Consider the following 21,218-nt stretch of genomic DNA (forward strand, 5'->3'; position numbering starts at 1 on the left):
GAAAAATTAGTTTTAAAATGACCATCTGTTGGCCATATTGGATCGTATCAGAAAATAAACTGACGTGCATATGTATTCCATAGTGTGTTGTCCTTGTACCAAGATTGAGAGAAATTGATCCAGTCATTTCCGAGAAATGACTACGGACGCACGCACGCACACATGCACAGAACCCATTCTATAAGCCCCCACCCCCCGGACTTCGTCCAGCAGGGACAAATAATCAGTTTCACATCAAGTTATTGTCATAAGTGAAAAAACAGCAAGTCTTTATTTTTGCCTTTGTAATTTAATACAACACAAGTCCTTTCTGCTTAAATATTTTTATTAACATCAATAGTTGTGTAAAACTCAACAAAATATAGCTATACATTTTTAGATATTTTTTTACAGATAATACAATATAGTATTTTACAAATTCAATCTATTCCTTTTTTCTGTTGATCACTCCTTGCAATATTCTCTTTTCCTTCAAACTTTCTAGGTTACAAACAGGACGGATATGATTTTTTTTTCTTCAAGAAATGTGAGTTCACATATGCTACCACCAGTGAGAGCACTGATGGGCTCTATGGCTGTTTTCTGTTGACAGTGTATTAGTTTACCATCTGGTTGATGTAGGTAATTCATATCAAAATGGGCTATTATTGTTTCAGAAGAATGTCGTATTACTAATAATCAAACATGACTTCATTACATGAGCCATCTCACTAATTTTTGAATAAAATAAAATGCAAATGACATGAGCACATCAACAAATATTTTTTAGGGTCCAACTTATGTGACCACTTCAATTAACAGTCCTGAAATGTAAGAAGGGTATATCATTGATGAGATTTTACCATTTGAAAACTTGCCAGGTAGATATAACCATTTGTACTACTGCAATGTACCATGTTTTCTGCAGTCAAGAGCTTTAAAATTGTTGAACAAACCACAACTGAATTTTTCACTGCAGGTACACATTTAGCACAGCATACCTCAAAAAGTACATAAGGTTGTAGTCATACAGATTTACCCTCCGGTAATTAATAAAACAAATATATATACATTGCTAATAGGTCTGCTTAAGATTTCAATCAAATCTATTCACCGCCCAGAATGAATTCAGAGGCTGAAATACTGCAAGCCATATAAATGGATGATAATATAAAGGAATATTTACACCAGTTAAGTTGAAAGTCTGTGCAATGTCAATACAGTAAGAATACCAAATCACACTGTCATGGTTTGTCATTTAATAATGTGTACATCAAGCAATTACTTTGTACCTGTTAAGTACTATAAACACAAAATAACTATAACAATATGGGTACATATCTGGGTCAGTACATATTCCTCAAAACTTGCAAAAATAAAAAATAAGTAAAATTTCAAATTGTGCTCTTTGATAATATATGGTTCGGTTTCTTTGGTGTCACCAAGCTCATACATAGAATTCTTTCTTGACCTATGACCCTTGTCTTCATTGTTTGTTGACCTATGACCTTAGTCTTTAATCTTTGATATTCTGTGGTCTAGTAGTCTAAACTCATAAGCAATGCGGTGCCTCTCTTGGTCCAGTGGTCTGAAGCGAAGGAACCAGACTTCAGGTCTACTCCAACAACAAACGATGCTCTGTCACTTGTACCCGATCTGTTTGGGTAGTAGTAGCATGGACACAGATACATTCCTACAATCAAAGTAAATATAAATATCATTATCTGATAATAGACATTTGCATCACATACACTGAAGTCTTAAAATTAATTGCAGCCATTCAATTAAAAGATGTTGACAATCATGAACATAGCTTGCTCTTTGTAATGGATTACTGTTTGCAATAGCACTAGACACTTGAACCTCATAATATAGTACAGTAACTGTACTAGTTACTAGACACTTGAACCTCATAATATAGTACAGTAAATGTACTAGATACTAGACACTTGAACCTCATAATATAGTACAGTAACTGTACTAGTTACTAGACACTTGAACCTCATAATATAGTACAGTAACTGTACTCGTTACTAGACACTTGAATCATAATATCGTACAGTAACTACTAGTTACTAGACACTTGAACCTCATAATATAGTACAGTAACTGTACTAGTTACTAGACACTTGAACCTCATAATATAGTACAGTAACTGTACTAGTTACTAGACACTTGAACCTCATAATATAGTACAGTAACTGTACTCGTTACTAGACACTTGAACCTCATAATATAGTACAGTAACTGTACTAGTTACTAGACACTTGAACCTCATAATATAGTACAGTAACTGTACTAGTTACTAGACACTTGAACCTCATAATATAGTACAGTAACTGTACTAGTTACTAGACACTTGAACCTCATAATATAGTACAGTAACTGTACTAGTTACTAGACACTTGAACCTCATAATATAGTACAGTAACTGTACTAGTTACTAGACACTTGAACCTCATAATATAGTACAGTAACTGTACTAGTTACTAGACACTTGAACCTCATAATATAGTACAGTAACTGTACTAGTTACTAGACACTTGAACCTCATAATATAGTACAGTAACTGTACTAGTTACTAGACACTTGAACCTCATAATATAGTACAGTAACTGTACTAGTTACTAGACAATTGAACCTCATAATATAGTACAGTAACTGTACTAGTTACTAGACAATTGAACCTCATAATATAGTACAGTAACTGTACTAGTTACTAGACACTTGATCCTAATAATATAGTACATTAGTTACTTGAATCACATTTTCTGTGAATAGTTATAGACACCTGTACCACAATTAGTCTCAATTTTGGATTGAACTCAATTCAGTTTAAACTTGACATAAGGAATTTACCTTTGCCTGATTTCTTTTTATTCTCTACTGGCTTGAAGTGGATGGTAGGCATAGAACAGACAAGTTCCATGGGAGCTGCTTCAACCAGACAAGCATTCTTCTTATCCCAGCCTGCACCTTCCAAGTACAATCCTTTCACCCACACACCGTCCTTAGGGGGTTGAACAAGGTTGTTGTCATCTACTGTTGAAACAATAAACTCCCAAGACAAGGAGTCTACAGAGATCTGTAAGATAGACAAAAGTATATTGTATGTCAGGTGCAAGTTTAATACAAGGTTTTTATCAACAATGATTAAAACATCACTTCAAGTTGTTCTCTTGATTGATTTTTGATTAGTTTACTTACATTGTTTTGTCTAGCTGCAGTCTGTAAAACAGCTGTCAAAAATCCAGTAGGGAAGGTAAAGCCAGACATCCAGAAAAGAACGGGTGGATGTGCTGTACTAGCCCACTTCTCAAACTGATCAACACGCTGTACCAAATCACGAGTCCAAGCAGCTAGAGGCTTGTTAGATGGGAAGGCCTGAAATGGAGAGAAAATCAATACTGATCAAACTGAAGTATAAAATGTCAAATCCAAGCTGCTAGAGGCTTGTGAGATCAGAAGTCCCAAAAAATAGAGAAAACTATGAAACTGTTCTGTGCCATTTTCTATATCACAGTTTTTTTATGATATCCAATAATGATTGTAATGAGATGTATCTTCCTTGGATGAATGAATGAATGAATGAATGAATGGATGGATGAACGAATGAATAAACGAACGGACGAACGAATGAACGAACGAACAAACGAATGAATGAATGAAATATTTTTCAAATGAAATTGTAAATAAGTAGTGACTACAACTTGTTCATATATATGTACATACACATAATACAGCAAGCCTTTTTTTATCACAATATCATGTTAATTACACAGGTTATGATACAAAATCAGTTCAAAGTTCAAAGCAATGACCTTTTGATCTGTCTTGATCAATGGTCATCATCAGAATGACAAATTTCATAATTACAGCTGGCCTCTAGGTGGCAGTATGATCAGTCGATTGTAGATGTAAGGTAGTTTGATGCTTCCATCTCTGTTGATCATGAGATTGTAGCTTATGATGTTGATAGCCTCCCTGATCTTTATCGGGAAATCTTGTGGGGATGTAGCAATAATGGAAACAGAGTACCAGTAAATGTTATGATTGTAGCTTTGGAGCCACCAACATCAGATGCTACAATCCTGAGGTCAACAGAGACAGTGGCATCAAACTACCTAACATGTGCAATCGACCAATTCTCAACTAAGACAAATCAAAAGCTAAATGCCAAAAACTTTGATCTGCTTGTGCGTTTATAAGTCGTTTAATCTACCAAGCTGATGAACCCTTTTTGGTCAATATCATATCACTTGTCTCTTCCAAATGAAATGAATTGGTTGAGATTTGGAGGCATTTTTAACAGCATGTTTGTTTTTCACTCATATTTCATCTTGTGGGAGGTGGTTAGGGTTCAGAAACTGTGATGGAAGGATCTGGACAGGACTTACCTTTTGCCAGGTTGGAGGAACCCTAGCATCAAAGATGCAGTTGAAGATATCTTCCAGCTCATTGGACATGACAACAAAACCTTTGATACCCTTATCTAAGTCAATAAGTGAAGAACGGATTCTTTGTAGTAATATGTTGTAACGTTGAATCTGTGGATGAAAAACAAGAATACATCAGTTAAAAATCTGGCAAAATAATCAAAAAATGACATCCTCTATGGCAGGATTATAAAATAACTCACAACATCACTGATTGAACGATGGTGACTCCACAAACGCGTACCTGAGTGAATATTATCATTTATTGCTGAAATTTGAGAACTAAGATAAAATAAATGATTCATAGTGTCCTTCTGATTTGAATGTAATTTGTAAGTCATTCAGACAATTATGAATTGAAAGCATCAGCAAAATGTACTTGTACACTTACTTAAAAAAATATATACTTTTTTCACATTTAATGGACTGACCGATCAATAATTTTTAAGGTGTTACGATGAGAAACAAAGAATTAACAGGTGTCCTCATATTGTATACCATTGTCCATAAGTAATGCATAAGATAATAAATAGTTCAACTCTTCTCAAACTTACTTCTTGTAGGAGTACCACATTGAGAGGTGACGGGTCATCTTTGAGGATCTTAGCAGTGCCCTCGTAGTCAATATCCGGTGGAATACGTTCTAAGACATCAGCTGCTAGTTTCAGTACTTTAGTCTCTCTACTTTCACCCTGAGTGACACTGACTTGTGGTTGTAGTGACAGTAGTGTATCAAACAGTGTTCTAGTCTCTGTGATCTGACTAGCAATGTCTGCATTTGGATGCTGTCCAAATGCTTCAGGATGGTCAACACCTGGTAACATACTGATGTACTCCTGTGATAATTAAATATATCAGTGTTTATTCTTAAATATGTTTATCAGGTTGGTAGAACATACATGTAGTAATGCCACCTAGCAATAAAGCCAGCAAACAGTTTGACAATGCCTATTGGCCTAAAAAGGCAAAGAAATGAAATCAGGTGCACAAAGTAAGTATATATACATCTTCATTTCATATTTTATGAATATATTTTACACATAAAATAGAACCACATTTCTGATTGACCATCTTACAATATTTACAGAGAGTATTAGTATCGCAAACTACATGTATTGTGAATTGTTTTGAATTCACAAATTATTGGATCTTGATTAACTGCATGTGTGGGATGACAGCAATTTTAATAGCAATTACAGCAGTGCGCCCTCTCAGGTAATTTGAAGTGCCACTGACACACAGCAATTTCTAGTGACCCACCAACATTTGGTAATTTCCTATCCCTTACAATGGGGTGATTCAAAAGAAAAAAACAAATTTCTAACATTTTGACCCGCAAAAAAAATTATCATTCATTAAAGGCACTTTCTCAAGTTTGCATATGTATATAGATTGTAAATTGTAAGTATGTGTATATTATTACTTTATAAATGGAACATAGTCCCAGAAATCTACAGCATTATATTCTTGTTATCTAGTGTAATGATTTTAAAAGATCTATTTTTATCTCATAGCATTTTCTAGATATTATAAGTATTTCTCCCAGGAATAGTAAAGCCAAGATTTGAATTATACTGACAAAGTAAATACAAAGACAATTAGTACATTAGAGTAGTGTGAGTTTGGTGATGGTGTACTTACTCTGTAGGTCTGTAGTGGACCATCTTTAGGAATGTAGTAGGTAGGTAGCATGGATAATCTGTAAACAAAGAGATAATATCATTTAGTACATATTTATTATTTGATAAGAAAACCTATACAGACAATAGAAAGAATGCTAATGATCACTGCCCTTTAGAAGTCAGATTTTCAAATGACAAAACAATACACGTATATAAACGCTCAGTCTCATAACATGGAGGAGAGAGGGAGGGGACAGGAAGCAGGAAAGAAGGATAAAATGTCAAGTGTACTTTTAAAGAACGATTAATTAGATTATATTCCCCAATATTTGTATTCATTCAGCCAAGGAAAATACAAGTCAACCATTAGGTCATGAGTATTTTCTGTTCACGTTTACAAAAGAGAATCAACATACAATAACATTGCTGAGATTACAACACCCTCCTTTGCTCATATGACAAGTGTACGTCGTTGAATTGAAAACAATAACAGCTGGCTGAATGAAGCAAAACATTGGAAAATAACACCACCACCAGTTATATCAAAGCAAACATGGGGAAAGTAATGGTAATTTTGATGTTTTGACTAATATTTCAAATATAACAGAACCAGTGACGTAGACGTATGATGTCATGACATAGATGCATGTTGTAGTGATGCAGAACGACCAGAGTGTGTATTCCATATTTTTGTTCTAAATGGCTTGTACATAGTCCCTTGGTAAATTGCATTACGTCAGGTACTAGTAAAGTTATGTGGGAAGGCCTCAATCAAAATAAACCTACTTGTAGAATGGTTGGGCAACAGAACTCTCAGTGAAATATTCATTGATGTAAGTTAACAGCAGACGTCTATCATAATCATCAGTTACATGGCCACCATAGTTGACTCCAGCAATCAGATACTTCAATGCATCCCATGGTGTATCATCATACTCATCTAAGTATATACTTAGTAGATTCTCAGACACCTGTGTCAAGTCATCAAAAGATAAAAGTACATTTTTCAAATGTTATGACACTACATCACTACTGGAAATTCTACAATGTCATCCTTTGAAAAACTGAACGAATCTCAAGATATCTCTCTTTCACATAGATATCTCTTACAAAACTTTCAATATTTTATTCATTAATGGTTGAGGACCACCGAGGAGAATATAACTTCTAGTAGGATATTACCATATTCTATGGTACACGTAGGGTACTAGTATACATGTATTGCCTGGCTATGAGGGCACTAGTAGATCTTGATTACCCCAAGGGTTTTCATGCAGCAACTACTTCCCATGGCTGAAAGCTGAGGGAATGAATTGCTACTTAACAGCACAAGGGATCATGTAATGTCAACTAGTCAACTAGTGTCAATATATCCCTGGTTGTGTGGAGTTACACTTATCAACACATTATCATGCATGCAATTATCTTATGAGATTTCTTACCTCAAAGTCAGAGTCGTTGAATCCATACATGATATTCCAACCTAACATACGGAATTTACGCCTTTCAATCAGAATACTATGGAAGAAGCACAGTGCAAACAATAGTTTCTTGTACTTCTCTGGTTTATGACAGCGTACAAATTGCTGCTCCGTGATCAGCTGATACAGACGTTTCATGTTGGCTTTCAGACCCTATAAATCAAAAACAAAAACAACAGCATAGATTTAATAAAATTATTGTCTGTTCATGTATACAAAAGACAGTCAACATACAAGAACATTGCTGAGATTACAACACCCTCCTTTGATCATATGACAAGTGTACGTCATTGAATGTGAATGGCAAACAATAACAGCTGAAGAAAGCTGATTACGGTCACACCTAGGTTGCTACAGTCCATCTTAATTCAGTTTGTACAGGATGACATAGAGGGCAGTGTTCTAAGAAAGGCTCATTGCTACCTTACCTTGGGTGGTTCTGTAGTCACAAGCGGAATTCAGGATTGGATTGAGGGCAGTATTCTAAGAAAGGCTCATTGCTACCTTACCTTGGGTGGTTCTGTAGTCACAAGAGGAATTCAGGATTGGATAGAGGGCAGTGTTCTAAGAAAGGCTCATTGCTACCTTACCTTGGGTGGTTCTGTAGTCACAAGAGGAATTCAGGATTGGATAGAGGGCAGTGTTCTAAGAAAGGCTCATTGCTATCTTACCTTAGGTGGTTCTGTAGTCATTTTAATTCCAGCCTGAAGGATAGATATTGGGAAGTCAGGATGAGGACTGCTACTAAGCCAAAGACGGAAATCAGGATGTGGTTCTTCCACTTGTAACTGTTCTACAAGTTTGTCAAGCTGTGGCATCCAACTCAGAGACAAATGACAATTGGCCAAGAATACCCAGTTACCCTGCAATAAAACATTTTTAGAAAGAAAAAAAAATTCAATCAGGGTTACAAAGTCTCTGACAGTTATCAAAATGACTGTTGTCAAACTGAAATGGCATTTTTGTAAAACTTGTCAATTAAAGCCCAAGATACTTGAAATTAATTAATTGTTAATTTTTTGAATATTAAAATTACAGTATAGTCAAAAGATGGGACTGCATGCTAATGTCAACTCCATTACTGAAAGAAAACAGATAGTGTACACCTTATCACATTATCATGTCTAAATATAAAACTCTTGTACAAGGTGATGGAAATGTGTTTGGTCACATCAAATTTGCAGTTACCTCAGTTACCCAGACTCCCGTTGTTGGAGTTCTCATGTCATTTGGGGGCCCTCCCTTAATGGCTATCACTGCCAAAAGAGTCTGGGAAAATAGTCAACATAATTTATGTGACTTCTGCTTTTGGTAATAGGAGGAATGCATCATGGTAAAGTTCACTGCCAAGAAAAGGACACTGAGGCAATTCAAACTTCTGTGCCACATGTTCGACAGTCTAAAGCAACAGATACCTGTTAATTTCAAATAATATAATTTTACAAAATCAATCTATGGCCTTATCTGCATGATTCATGCATCCTATCTGAAAGCAGAAGTCATGTAATTTAGTTTCCTATTTCCTCAGATTATTTGGAGAGATAGTCATTAAGTGTGAGCCCCAACAATGACTCTAGGTAATCAAGACTAACACTAGACAAGACTATGAGACATTCTATACATTACCTCTCTAACGCCTTCCTTGATCATTCTAGTAGCTATGGGAGCTTGTCCTTGACCTAGAGACAGTGCATGGAATCGATGTGCCATTCCAGTCTGCTCTGCTAACTGCAGCAAAGAACTAGTAGGGTCCTGAAGAGAAATTTTAAGATGAATGTTAACTAACACTATTTAAGTTGTGCTTGCTCTGATGGGAACATTTTTTTAAACACTGTTTTGTTAGTTGTAACGACTTACACTATGGTACACCCTTAACAGTATTGAATCACCTGTGGGTAAATGTATTTACCCACAGGTGTAGTCTGGCTGTGGTATTTTGTAGTCCACTACAACTGATTACAACAAACTTTGTGATAATTATCAAAAGCAAAGATAAGAACTGATACAGTGTCTTGACATTGTGGCAGAGAATAAAACAACTTACCACTCCAGTTGATAAGACAAAGATAAGTGGTGTCTTTGTGGTGGAATCATCTACCACTTGTTTCATATCCAACACTGGTGGTTCAACAAACCTAGTGTACACAGAAAATTAGGCAATGTTATCATTGTTACAGTCAGATCAAAGTATAGTCTCACTGCCAGACTCATGACTATTGTCCCTTAGCTTTGTAAGGCGCATAAAGTGTGTCCTGAGTGGCAAAGCCACGAGAATTGAGGGACACCCACACCTCTCATGGCTAAGCCGCTCGGCTTACAAAGCTTAGGGAGGATAGTCACAAGTCAGGCAGCGAGACTAATCAAAGTACTGAGTAAAACGTTCCTTCTATTTTTCCTTTTTCACTCACATCTAATAACAAATTTGTACTTCTTTCTTTCTGTTTAATTTTTTGGTCCATTAGGATGTAGTTAATTTTAACAGTATCTGGTCAAATGTGAAAAGTAGGGAGTAATATCTATGAACAAGAACCAATGAAGCTGCCTACTGATAGAAATATACTTGTAGAAGAATATTCAAATAAATTCCTGAAAAAGTAGTCAACAAACATTGTGGAGTAGGCAATTGTTTTTGATAGCTACTGTCCCCTATCAACATTCCTGTCCATCCTCTGTTTCAAAAGTTTAGTAATAATGTTGACGTCTGTTTATTTGTTTACGTTTGTTAGTTTTGTCTGGTATACAATGATTTTGTTTGTTGATAAACTTATTCAAAAAATCTCTGGCTGTGGTATTTTGTAGTCCACTAAAAATTCCACAAATGTGCATGGGTAATTCATTGCAAAGATATGGATTTCACCCAGGCACTGGCATGAGTAACCTTTGTGCAAGATTTGAATGAAATCAGCTGTGCATTATATAAACAGACAAACAAATACACAGGGTTGATAATTCTGGAAATATACACGGTTGATAGATTTTGGGGGGCTGAAAATTTGGACTGCAATGCATTACAACAGAGTAAGATTGTACACAACTTACTTAGATCCCAGATTGTTGACAATGAATGAAGTGACACAGAATGAGACTCTATCTGGTCTGATGGATCTGACAATTAACATCCTCTGTAACTCATTAGTGGCATTGTCCCATTCACCTACAAGACAACATAACAATCACATTATTATAGAACAATTATGAAATATTACTATACAGTATTTCCCTATATTTTCCTTCACTTAGTCAAGGATAATATAAGTGAAAGAAGTGACTTTGTCACACAAAGTAATGACAAAACTCCCATGTCAAGAGTTTGCTTATCATCTCAATGATTTCTGAGAAAGGGTGAGTTCATGTGGTCAATCTTATTGCATTTGTATTTGTGCTATACACACAGACTTTTGATGAAAGAACATTACAGTCTGTTTCAAGTTACCATTCACTGGCTCTTTTTGATATAACAACGTAGACACCAATAAAGAAACAGCACATACTACAGTTTATGATAGGGAGCAAGAATGAATAGTTTCTTGCCACATTTTGTCTACATGAAATGAACTAACGTGCCAGCATGCAGACATCATACATATACATCAAAACATTGGCGTCTGCGTATCTCCATCTAGTTGCAGTACGTTTATATGGTTATTTCACAATAGACAAAATGTAGCAAGAAATTGTAATCTTGCAATCTTAGTGTAGAATATGCAGGCTCAAATTAATTGTGGTTTTTGTGTGGTTGTTATACTATCAAACAGAGCCAATGAATGGTAACTTGAGAAGGGGGTTGTACAACTGTAAGATGCTACAACTGTAGCCAATCTACATATAGCTAAGAAATCTGCAGGATATAATACCTCTTAATAGGTACCTGGCATGGAGAAGACTCTGCAGGTCTGAAATATACCTCAAACACTGTTTCTGTACTTTTGACCTGGTAAGGAGCAGCCTTTGCAAGTCTGAAATATACCTCAAATACTGCAGTTTTTACCTGGTAAAGGAGCCAACTCTACAGGTCTGAAATATACCTCAAATACTGTAGTGTTTACCTGGAAAAGGAGCCAACTCTACAGGTCTGAAATATACCTCAAATACTGCAGTTTTTACCTGGTAAAGGAGCCAACTCTGAAGGTATATACCTTAAATACTGTTACAGTAGTTCTTACCTGGCAAGGGAGCTGACTCTGGCTCTGCACTTGTGTACCAGATATTCCAATCACGTGGATACTGTTCAAAGGAAGCTGCTAATCCATGGAAATTAGCCAATCTAAAGGTAACACATATTGTAAATAATTAATACAATCATCAAATCTTGCTGAGTTATATACTAGATACAAATGCTATAAACAGAAACTTATATTAAAATTAATAAAACAGCACAGAACAGAACAAAATGTACAGTTTCTGCTACATATTTTGAAATTAAACATGATTTTGATTATCATAGAAAAAACTATCATTTAGTTTGCACATAATAATAAAAAAAGGAATACAATTTCTAACTTAGGCAATATTTTACAGAAATGATAACCATAATAATATAACATTTAGTTGATTTGAAATGAAAGGTTTGATTAATAACTGAGTAATTCTATATTAATTAATCTTTATAATTTACATTTTATCAGCTTAATGATATGCGAAGTTCATTCTATGAGTTTTATTACAGAAAAATTCAAAGCTAACATACAGACTGTAAGTTATGTCATGTTGTTCAGCCCTATCATACTTCTTAAACCACTGATGAGTGCTGACTGATAGCATGGCATGAATGTCATATCTTACAGACTAAGCTAACATAATGCAAAGTTTATTTTATGATTCTTCAGTAAATATTGTGCTGTTTTCTAAAAACTAAAAGAATGCAAATCTAAAGGAGAGGATACTTTATGAATTCACTATGTTTAATAAACACTTGGATGTTAAATGAGATAAAATGCATTGATTTCATTCATCCACTCTCACTTATCATTCTGAACTTGAACGGAAGTGACATAAGAGCCATGCTTGGCATATGCATAGTCAATGGTGTAGGATGTTGTTATAATTAAATGTACAATTGTACGCATAACAATACAGTCACAACAATATACAAGTTAACAAGGACTGTACATCTCTTGTGTCTACGCTCTGATCATGGTGTAGACAATACTTCAATGCTCTGATCAATACCAACTCAGTACTGATCACTGAAAGTGAATGAAACCAACATATTTGATCTCGTTTAACATCTAACTTTTTATTCAACAAAGTGAATTCACAAGATAACTTTCCCCCGTTTAAAGTCAATGTAATGTTAGTTGCTATACTACACACACTACATATAATAACTCATGTTAGTGACTTCATAATAGAGATCCAACATAACAGTAAATATTTGTAAAACAGTTTTGGATATATTTTATTGTATACATATGTACAAAGGATACAATGTACATGGACTTTAGTGCTACATGTTTCTATTTCAATTTCTTTTTGTCATCATCACTGATTTTTCATTCCTACTAAAACATCCAAACAAGAAATAATTTAAAATGACATTTCTTGCATAAAGCAAGATATCTTTTATATAAATACTGGAAAGGTAAAGTCAATTTCCTTAAAATAAAGTATTCATCATTCAGACTATTCATTTCAAATTCTTCATTATTATGTTTTGAATGTCTCTAGGCATGGATACAATTCCTAATTCCTGAGAAAGTGTTTGTCGTAGACTTAGTAGCAGCCAAAGTGTTGTCATGTACATCAAATACTAGAATACAATATTGTACCATTCATGCCCTGTTACATGTCTGGTAAACTCCAACCCCTATTGCCTATAGAATGGATTAATCTACCCTGAAAACACAATAAGAGTGTACCAAACTACAGGCTTGAATAGGGGTGGATAAATCAACAAAACTATTGTTAACTAAGAAATAAACGGTATGTTAGTACTGTAATCAATGTAATCTAACATTCAAATTGTTAGTGGAACTGCACTCATGGCATAGCATGCCTTGAAACATGACAAGAATCTAAACAGCCTGTGGCAACATCAAACTCAACAGATACTATTACAAAGTGATGCAGTACACAGTCAGCTTTTGTGTATACATATAGTTCAGATAGAACAATTCAATATCCTGACAGCTTAGATGAAAACAGCAGCTGTCTCTACTGATATGCTGCTGTAATGCAAGTGTACCCTCTAGTTACATGTGGTATTGTACCAAGTCTTGTGATTGAAACAGTGCCCTCTAGTGGCAGTCTAGCTGTGATGAAACATATTGAAAGCTTGATCATTGAATACTATTTTGCGCATTGTTTATTTGAATGGCTACATCTTGTCAATCAATGTAGTGCAAACATAGCTCTATATATGGTGTAAGACATTTAATTTGGTTGATCCATTACTACAAATTTGTGATGACAGAGGGCGCTGTTTATTAAGATATGTTTTTAGCAAGATCTTACAATTACGTTGCCACACACTGACAGCATAAGTAAACAGCAACTCATGTTAGTCATTCATAACAACCATTCTGAACAGCAAAGCAATGCAAAAACTGCAAGAAAAACTAAGTGCTATATTAAGGAGAGATGGTTGGGTGGTGGTTTCTTTTATACTTACTTACTAATGGTTGGATGATATAGAGAGGAAAATTATGGAAAAAAAATCATTATGAAAAAATTGTGATGACATACATGTACATACAGAGGTATATCGATATATGATGATACAATCCCAGTGGAAATTTGCCCTCATGCATTACAAGTTATAAGGTGATCACTTTAATGAACCCAGGTGGTGAATGATGTGGTCCTAGGTATTAAAGCTTAATTGTGACATTACATGCTTGCATAAAAATCCCCATCAATATACATGCTTCACAACCAATGCAAAAAACAAGAAATTCTACTTGGTGACTCATGCATGGCAAAAAGTAAGCAATTCTGTAGCTCCATTATATCTGTACTCAACATGGTACTACCTTCATGGTTGTCTTGAAAGGTGGCATTTCAAATCTTTTTTATGTGAAAAACATGACTTGCACACACAATAATGTTTGCCTTGGTCATACTTTCATTCCTTTGAACTCCATGCAATACACACTAAAATTCACACAGTTATGTAGATATCAACTTACTTGTCTAATTCTGTGATATTATCCCAAGCACTGTCAACTAACCAGCCTGGACATGGATTATCCATTTGCTCCTCTTTATCCAATACCTACACAGAGCAAAACAAATCCATTTACTTATTTTTTTGGGAACAGAGTGGAGTGTACAGATCAAAGTGATAATTTTTATCTCAAATCTCTCCTAATTATGTCATAGGATGGTTTGTTTGTTTGTTTGTTTGTTTGTTTGTTTGTTACTTTATACTTAAAGCTGAAGTTCCAACCGTCACATTTTTTAAAATTGTTTTGTTAGATATAATGATATACTCATAATACTATCATACACTCTGAACAGTAATGAATCACCAGTGGATAAATGTAAGAGACAATACAATGCAATGTCAGTACTTACAATTCCACCTCTCAAGAAGAAATTATATTCATCCATGTTGAGTTTACCAGCAGCTTCTAATATCTTGGCACACATTTGGAAGGAGAAGAGTAGTTTATGTTTCTCAAACAATCCACGACAGGTGTATCTAACAATAGAAATATACACATTTTATTTTGACTTTCCTGCAATTTTAAAATAACAACAAAACATCAATAACATGTTGACATTACTCTATCAATGGATGTTGATATGATAACACTTATAGTAGAATAGTTAAGTCTGTGGGTAGACTCATACAGCAATAAATTCATAGTTACATATGTGTAGACTTCCAGTTCCAATGTACATTTTCAGGGACTTCCATTATCCTGATTACTATAGGTGCTTATAAAACCCTTCTTGCCTGGCTATTAATGCACTAGTAGATGTTTATCACCCTTCAAGCTGTTATGCAATAGTTGCTACATAACAGCATGAAGGGTAATACATGTGTGGCATCTACTAATGGCCAAAGAAGGCTAGAAAATAAGTGTTTTATAACACATCACATTCTCAAGTACATTTTGTACATATTCTTTACACAGTCACAGCAAAGCAGTGAAAAGACTCCTGTGCTACATGAATAGTTCCCTAGGGAAAATAGAATACAAACAGTGTCCATTGTATGTAAATTGAGGTCATGATGGGTCACTAGTCCATACCACATGATACGATCTAAGCCAATCACTGAAGGGTAGCATATGGAAACGGTGTGTTATATAAATCCATATAACTAAGACTCTGCTATCATCCATTTATGTAAATCTACTACATGCAACAGTTATGATTTAGTGTACCGTATGTCTGTCAAAGTTAAGTCAAAAGTTAATGTGCTACAATAATACTTACCTATACACTGCATATGTATGGTATTCATTCAAGTTTGTGATACGTGTCTCCAAAGTAGGACTTCTCTGTGACTTATCAATAGACATATTGAATAGATCAATGTATGCATCCAGTGAGAACTGATACATAGGATCAATACGTCCCATGTCATTCAATACAAAGAATAGAATAGAAGCACGTTGAGCACATGATCTGTAGCCTTCACGGGCAGCATCAATCTTCTGTTCAGTTTGTTCACTAACTACAAGTTGTTCTGTCACTTCTTCTGATGTTTTCTTAGAAGATTGCAAAGTGTTGACAAGTTGTTCATCATCTAGCAGAGAACCTTGTGCTTCATTCAACAATCTGTTGAGAAATGAAGGAAAATAACAGAACTATAACTACTGTATATAAAGAACCAAATGACATTTCACTACTAATCTTTCAGACCTCATCCCCTCTGATACAACACAATTTTTTTTTTTGAACATGATAATGCTTGATTTTCTTAAGAGTCACTACATAAATACAGTGTAAGGGATAGGGGGACACCACATTAGGGCATTTTCAGATGGAAAGTCGACCAATGTGAAAAGTGACCCATTTGAGCATTTTACATTTCTAGGGAGTAATCATCCACCCTACCACCCACCATTCCTCACCCCCACCTCCGGGATGGTTTGTTACATGGCAATATGTGCACTCATTACATTGATAAATAGCATGCTGGAAATGTAATTGCATGTTCACTATGATGTAAGGCTTTGCTATAAAGGACACTTTTATAGGAGGCACTTTAAACTTTAAATTTTTCAACAAAAAACAACTGTTGTTACCTCAGAATTTCATCTTCTAACTCAACAATCTTCTTCTTGCCAGCAGCAATGTTCATTACCAGACTATCTTTCTGTTCCTCTAGTTCTGGTCTTTCTTTCCTGACCACAATACCTAGTAACTGAGCCTCTAGACCTTGTTCCTTGACAGCAAAGTTAACAATGGTTGTCTTGGTAGATATCTCTGGAGTATAGTGTGGGTTACTCAGTTTGGTGGTGATGTAGAACTTGAACTCCTGGTTATAGTCAATCTCCTTGTCACCAAGTCTCAATACATATGAATTACCTGGTAGTTAAAAATAGCATAAATGACATTGTAGCACAATTGAACAGTTTATGGGTTCATTTTTGGAAAGTGTTTTAACCATATGTAAAGTCAATGAACACAGATGGACAGACGGACGGAGAGATGTCCATCCATCTGTTTATACATAGCCAGACAGACAGACAGCGAGAGAGACAGAGAGACAGAGACAGACAGACAGACAGACAGACAGACAGACAGACAGACAGACAGACAGACAGACAGACAGACAGACAGACAAATAACATGCCTTTAGCATGACTGAACCTTATAGTTCAGTTGTGCTAAAAACTGTGTCACTAAGCAACACTGAAAATAGATTAATAATGGTCCTAAAAACAACTATGTGTAAACTACCCCAAGTACTATACTGCATTGTTGATTCCCCTGAATATAACAACCTAGTTCCCTCTCCAGAAAAGAGACATTCTTAGTCATTCTATATATCATTATTTCTTGGGTGAAATCAAAGCTCAAGATATATGTTGTGTTATGTATACTCAGACTGACATCTTACCTCGTTTAATGATGGATTTATTTAATACTGGTGATAGAGATGGGTCAAGTTCTTCATGTACATTTTGTAGTAACACTGGCAAACCATACTGGATAGCACCTTCCAATGTACGTAGATAATCATGCTGTTGTAAATCAATAATCTTTAATCCTCTCTTAGATTCCATGTTTTTAATCCACTTGATAGCTTGCCCCTGAGGATCTACCATTAATGGCCATCTAAAAAGCAGAGATACAGATGTCAAAATCTTGGATGGGTAACTATGGTATTATAGTAATTTAACTACATCTTACATAGAAACAAGTCTTCATAGAAGCCACAGACCCCTCAAATACTTTACTTCCATGTACCTGACTAGCGACATAATTAATAGATATTGGTGGCAACAAATACTGCCAAACCAGTGACCAGTAGAGTTTCAATCAGGCAACATGTTTTTTACATCTCACACAGTGTTGTTTTGGTACATATTACACAACAAAATAGAGACATTGATAGCATACAAGGATATAAATGATACATTTTATCTCACTGTGAACACAAATCAACATCACTGTTGGACGCCAAGTTAATCCAACTATATCCTACTTCAAAAACAATAAGGAAAGCAAACGCTCGGTTTGTGTTTGGAGTCCACTGTACCATTATTTGCTATGACTTTTTATGTTGATTGCAATAAAGTATATATAGTTAATGGTTATCATTATTTCACTCTTGATTAATATTTTGCAATGTTGATTTCTAACATTTACAGATCAAAAAAGTTATTTCTTATATAGTGGGATGTAGTTAAAAAATTCACCATGAAAAATAATGTAGTCTTTTTTACCAGGGGTACACTTGACCTTGAAGGTGACAATAGACTAATAGGCAGAAAATTGATAAAAAATATCTCAATGATTGTTTCAATTTAAGACAATACACACCTGTTACCCCTGGTTACAATGACACCATTTTCAGTTGAGAAGGAATCTGTAGGCAGTCCCTGGATGTTCCAGTCACGTACAACAGTTGGTTTGGACAGGAAAGTAGAAAAGGCAAACTCTGGATTGCAAGGGATCTTTAGGTTACGAACCTATTGCAGATCAGACAAAAAATGGTATATTTTAATAAAGGTACAATGAAAGATAGTATTGAGGTTTAATGGAATGTACATGGAGGACATGTATCAATGAAGTAACATCCAAGAAACAGCAAATTTCAACTTAGTAATGAAATTTGTACTCAGAGAGTCAATAAAATTCTTGGAAGCAAATCACAAATTTTTGCAGACATCTCGTCAGCATCGTCAGGGGTGTACTACATCTGAATGTGTCAGCATCGTCAGGGGTGTACTACATCTGAATGTGTACTACAATTTCAACTTGTGTGTCTTAAAAGAACACATTTGGATAACTAAGTTACAATGATATTTTACAATCTAGTACATACTTGTGATATTGATAGGCAGTATTCAGCTGACTATTTTGTGACAAATGGATAACTAAGTTACAATGATATTTTACAATCTAATAGTGGTGATATTGATAGGCAGTATTCAGCTGACTATTTTGTGACAAATGTATTGAACATATGTCTGAATCTGTCATGTTTTCAAATCCAAGAAATAAACCTGTGGTTATGAAAACTTTAAAAAATAACTGAACTTACTTCTTTCAACCAGATGTTTTTCACCATATTATCTCTGTAGTTGGATAGGAATGGACCCATATATGATAGGAAAGCTGCACCAATCAAACAATCACCAACCAGGAATCCCATCTGTTCTTCCAAATCCTGAACAAAAAAAACAAACAAACATATTTACCAGTCACATTTGAAATGAACGACAGCAAAATTCTAGTAAGTGAATTTTTATGTGAATTGTTCAAATTATCATGATGGTAAAATCCCACTGCATTGAATTGAGAATAGGACATCATATTATGACCAAATTTCATTGCTAAATTTGAGTAGATTTATATGTATTCTCAAGTACAATAATCAAATCCATCTGACAATAAGTTTCTATATCATATGTACTCATATAAGCATAGGTGAAACATCTTATCAGCATTTGCCAGTTCAACTGACTGGACTATATAAGTACACAGTCCAGTGTAAGTGTTTCCACATATTCAGGACACAATCTGACAAACTTTCTTCCTAAATTTATTTGGGATTGTGAACATTCTACAGTATTACGCCTCCACCTAAAAAATCAGCCTTATCCATTACTGATAAAACAACAAGAAAGTGACTCAATGACTTATTGAATCAATGAAATGCAATGACTCACACTAGATAACAATTACAAAAGTAATGAAACAACAGAATACATCGTAGTATAGTACAGTACAGTACAGTACAATACAATACTTACAGCAACACTAGCTTCCCATCTCTCCTTTTCACCAGCTAACCCGGATACTAGTTTACCAGCACGGTCCAGTTTGATTTCCATTTCTTCAGCTTTCTTTCTCAACTCCTCCTTCTCAGCTAATTTCTCATCATACTGTCTCTTCAATTCTTCCATCTTTCTGTTCACCTGCGGACAGTCAACAGCAGACAGAAGATTATTTGAAGAGTTGTAAATACTAATGACGGGAAGTATTTGGCTAGTACTAGTAGATCTCATATCCAGTTAATTGTATTATTGATAAGGTGTTATCTGTTATTTGACTTGACTACCTTGATAAACGTTATCATCTCTATCGATAATACGCCATATTCCAGTACTGATGTAGCAGTCATTTCACAGTTACACTGCTGTAAGCATGGCAAGAGGGTGCCCCAGATTTGGCAAAGTGAGGGCCAAAACTCTAATCATGTCCACTGATCATAGAGCAATACATGAAGCAGTGAAATGAGCGTGAAGAACCTTGTGAGTTCGTAATAGACAATTATAGGTAGTGGTTAAGGCCTGCTTTGAGTACTGGTAGTCACTAATAAAACAGTACAGTGGGAGCATGGCTGAAAATGAATGGTGACTTCAGGTCGGCTGTCTTTATGCTACAATTCTGGCCCTCACTTCCAGATGGACAATGGCTTGTGAAGCACTCCTAGTGACAAAACTATGACATTTTTTATGTTTCCTATAACCAAAATATTACATATTCAATAGTAGTCTGTATTGACTGGAAACTCAACACAGCCGAGCATAGCACATCTAGTATGCAATCCTACACCTACCTCTTCCAGCTTAGCCTTGGCATCAGCTAGACTAGCTTGTTTCTCTGCTAAGGTAGCCAAAGCATTGTTCAATCTCAGTTTCTTAGGTTCAACAACTCTGTAGATACGTCCATAGACTTCCATAGCTCTGACCCACATACACAATGACTTGGCAGCAAGGGATACGCGTCCCACAATGTCTGGTAGAAAGTCTGGCTGACTGCAATACTTGCCGATTTTACTGAGTACACGATCTGACATACCATCTTTGTCAAACTCAATCAAATCCTTGATAAAGTTAGGATTTCCTAGACAACAATACAACACATGATAATATAAGTTTGTATATAAATTATATTTTGTATTCTTACTCCCAGGTACCTGTATATGATTATCTCTCACTGTACATGTATAAATAATCGACAGGTTTTTGATGTTTTTTTCTAAATTTCTTTCCAAGATCATAATTTCTTTCTACATTTGTCAAAATGACATACTAGTAAACTGGCCATTATGTGCTGCAACTAGACAC

The 21,218-nt window shown here is 35.2% G+C and overlaps 1 protein-coding gene across 1 annotated transcript in view; it reads right to left on the bottom strand.

The window, feature by feature from the left end:
* Positions 1-258: 258 nt before the first annotated feature.
* LOC144442581 (dynein axonemal heavy chain 2-like) overlaps positions 259-21,218 on the bottom strand; it is a 66,245-nt gene continuing 45,285 nt past the window's right edge. Inside the window, exons 56-77 of the mRNA XM_078131962.1 lie at positions 20,708-20,994; positions 19,899-20,063; positions 19,187-19,312; positions 18,463-18,611; positions 17,537-17,754; positions 16,719-17,001; positions 15,904-16,248; positions 15,034-15,160; positions 14,646-14,731; positions 11,682-11,782; positions 10,558-10,672; positions 9,563-9,653; positions 9,145-9,270; positions 8,190-8,381; positions 7,480-7,671; positions 6,824-7,008; positions 6,057-6,114; positions 4,970-5,251; positions 4,377-4,526; positions 3,187-3,363; positions 2,839-3,064; positions 259-1,672 (exon numbers count right to left, since the gene is read on the bottom strand). Coding sequence (XP_077988088.1) covers positions 1,518-1,672; positions 2,839-3,064; positions 3,187-3,363; positions 4,377-4,526; positions 4,970-5,251; positions 6,057-6,114; positions 6,824-7,008; positions 7,480-7,671; positions 8,190-8,381; positions 9,145-9,270; positions 9,563-9,653; positions 10,558-10,672; positions 11,682-11,782; positions 14,646-14,731; positions 15,034-15,160; positions 15,904-16,248; positions 16,719-17,001; positions 17,537-17,754; positions 18,463-18,611; positions 19,187-19,312; positions 19,899-20,063; positions 20,708-20,994 — 3,836 coding nt within the window. The 3' untranslated portion in view covers positions 259-1,517. The remainder of the gene's footprint in view (positions 1,673-2,838; positions 3,065-3,186; positions 3,364-4,376; positions 4,527-4,969; positions 5,252-6,056; positions 6,115-6,823; positions 7,009-7,479; positions 7,672-8,189; positions 8,382-9,144; positions 9,271-9,562; positions 9,654-10,557; positions 10,673-11,681; positions 11,783-14,645; positions 14,732-15,033; positions 15,161-15,903; positions 16,249-16,718; positions 17,002-17,536; positions 17,755-18,462; positions 18,612-19,186; positions 19,313-19,898; positions 20,064-20,707; positions 20,995-21,218) is intronic.

This window comes from Glandiceps talaboti, chromosome 11 (assembly GCF_964340395.1).
Source record: "Glandiceps talaboti chromosome 11, keGlaTala1.1, whole genome shotgun sequence".
NCBI lineage: Eukaryota > Metazoa > Hemichordata > Enteropneusta > Spengelidae > Glandiceps > Glandiceps talaboti.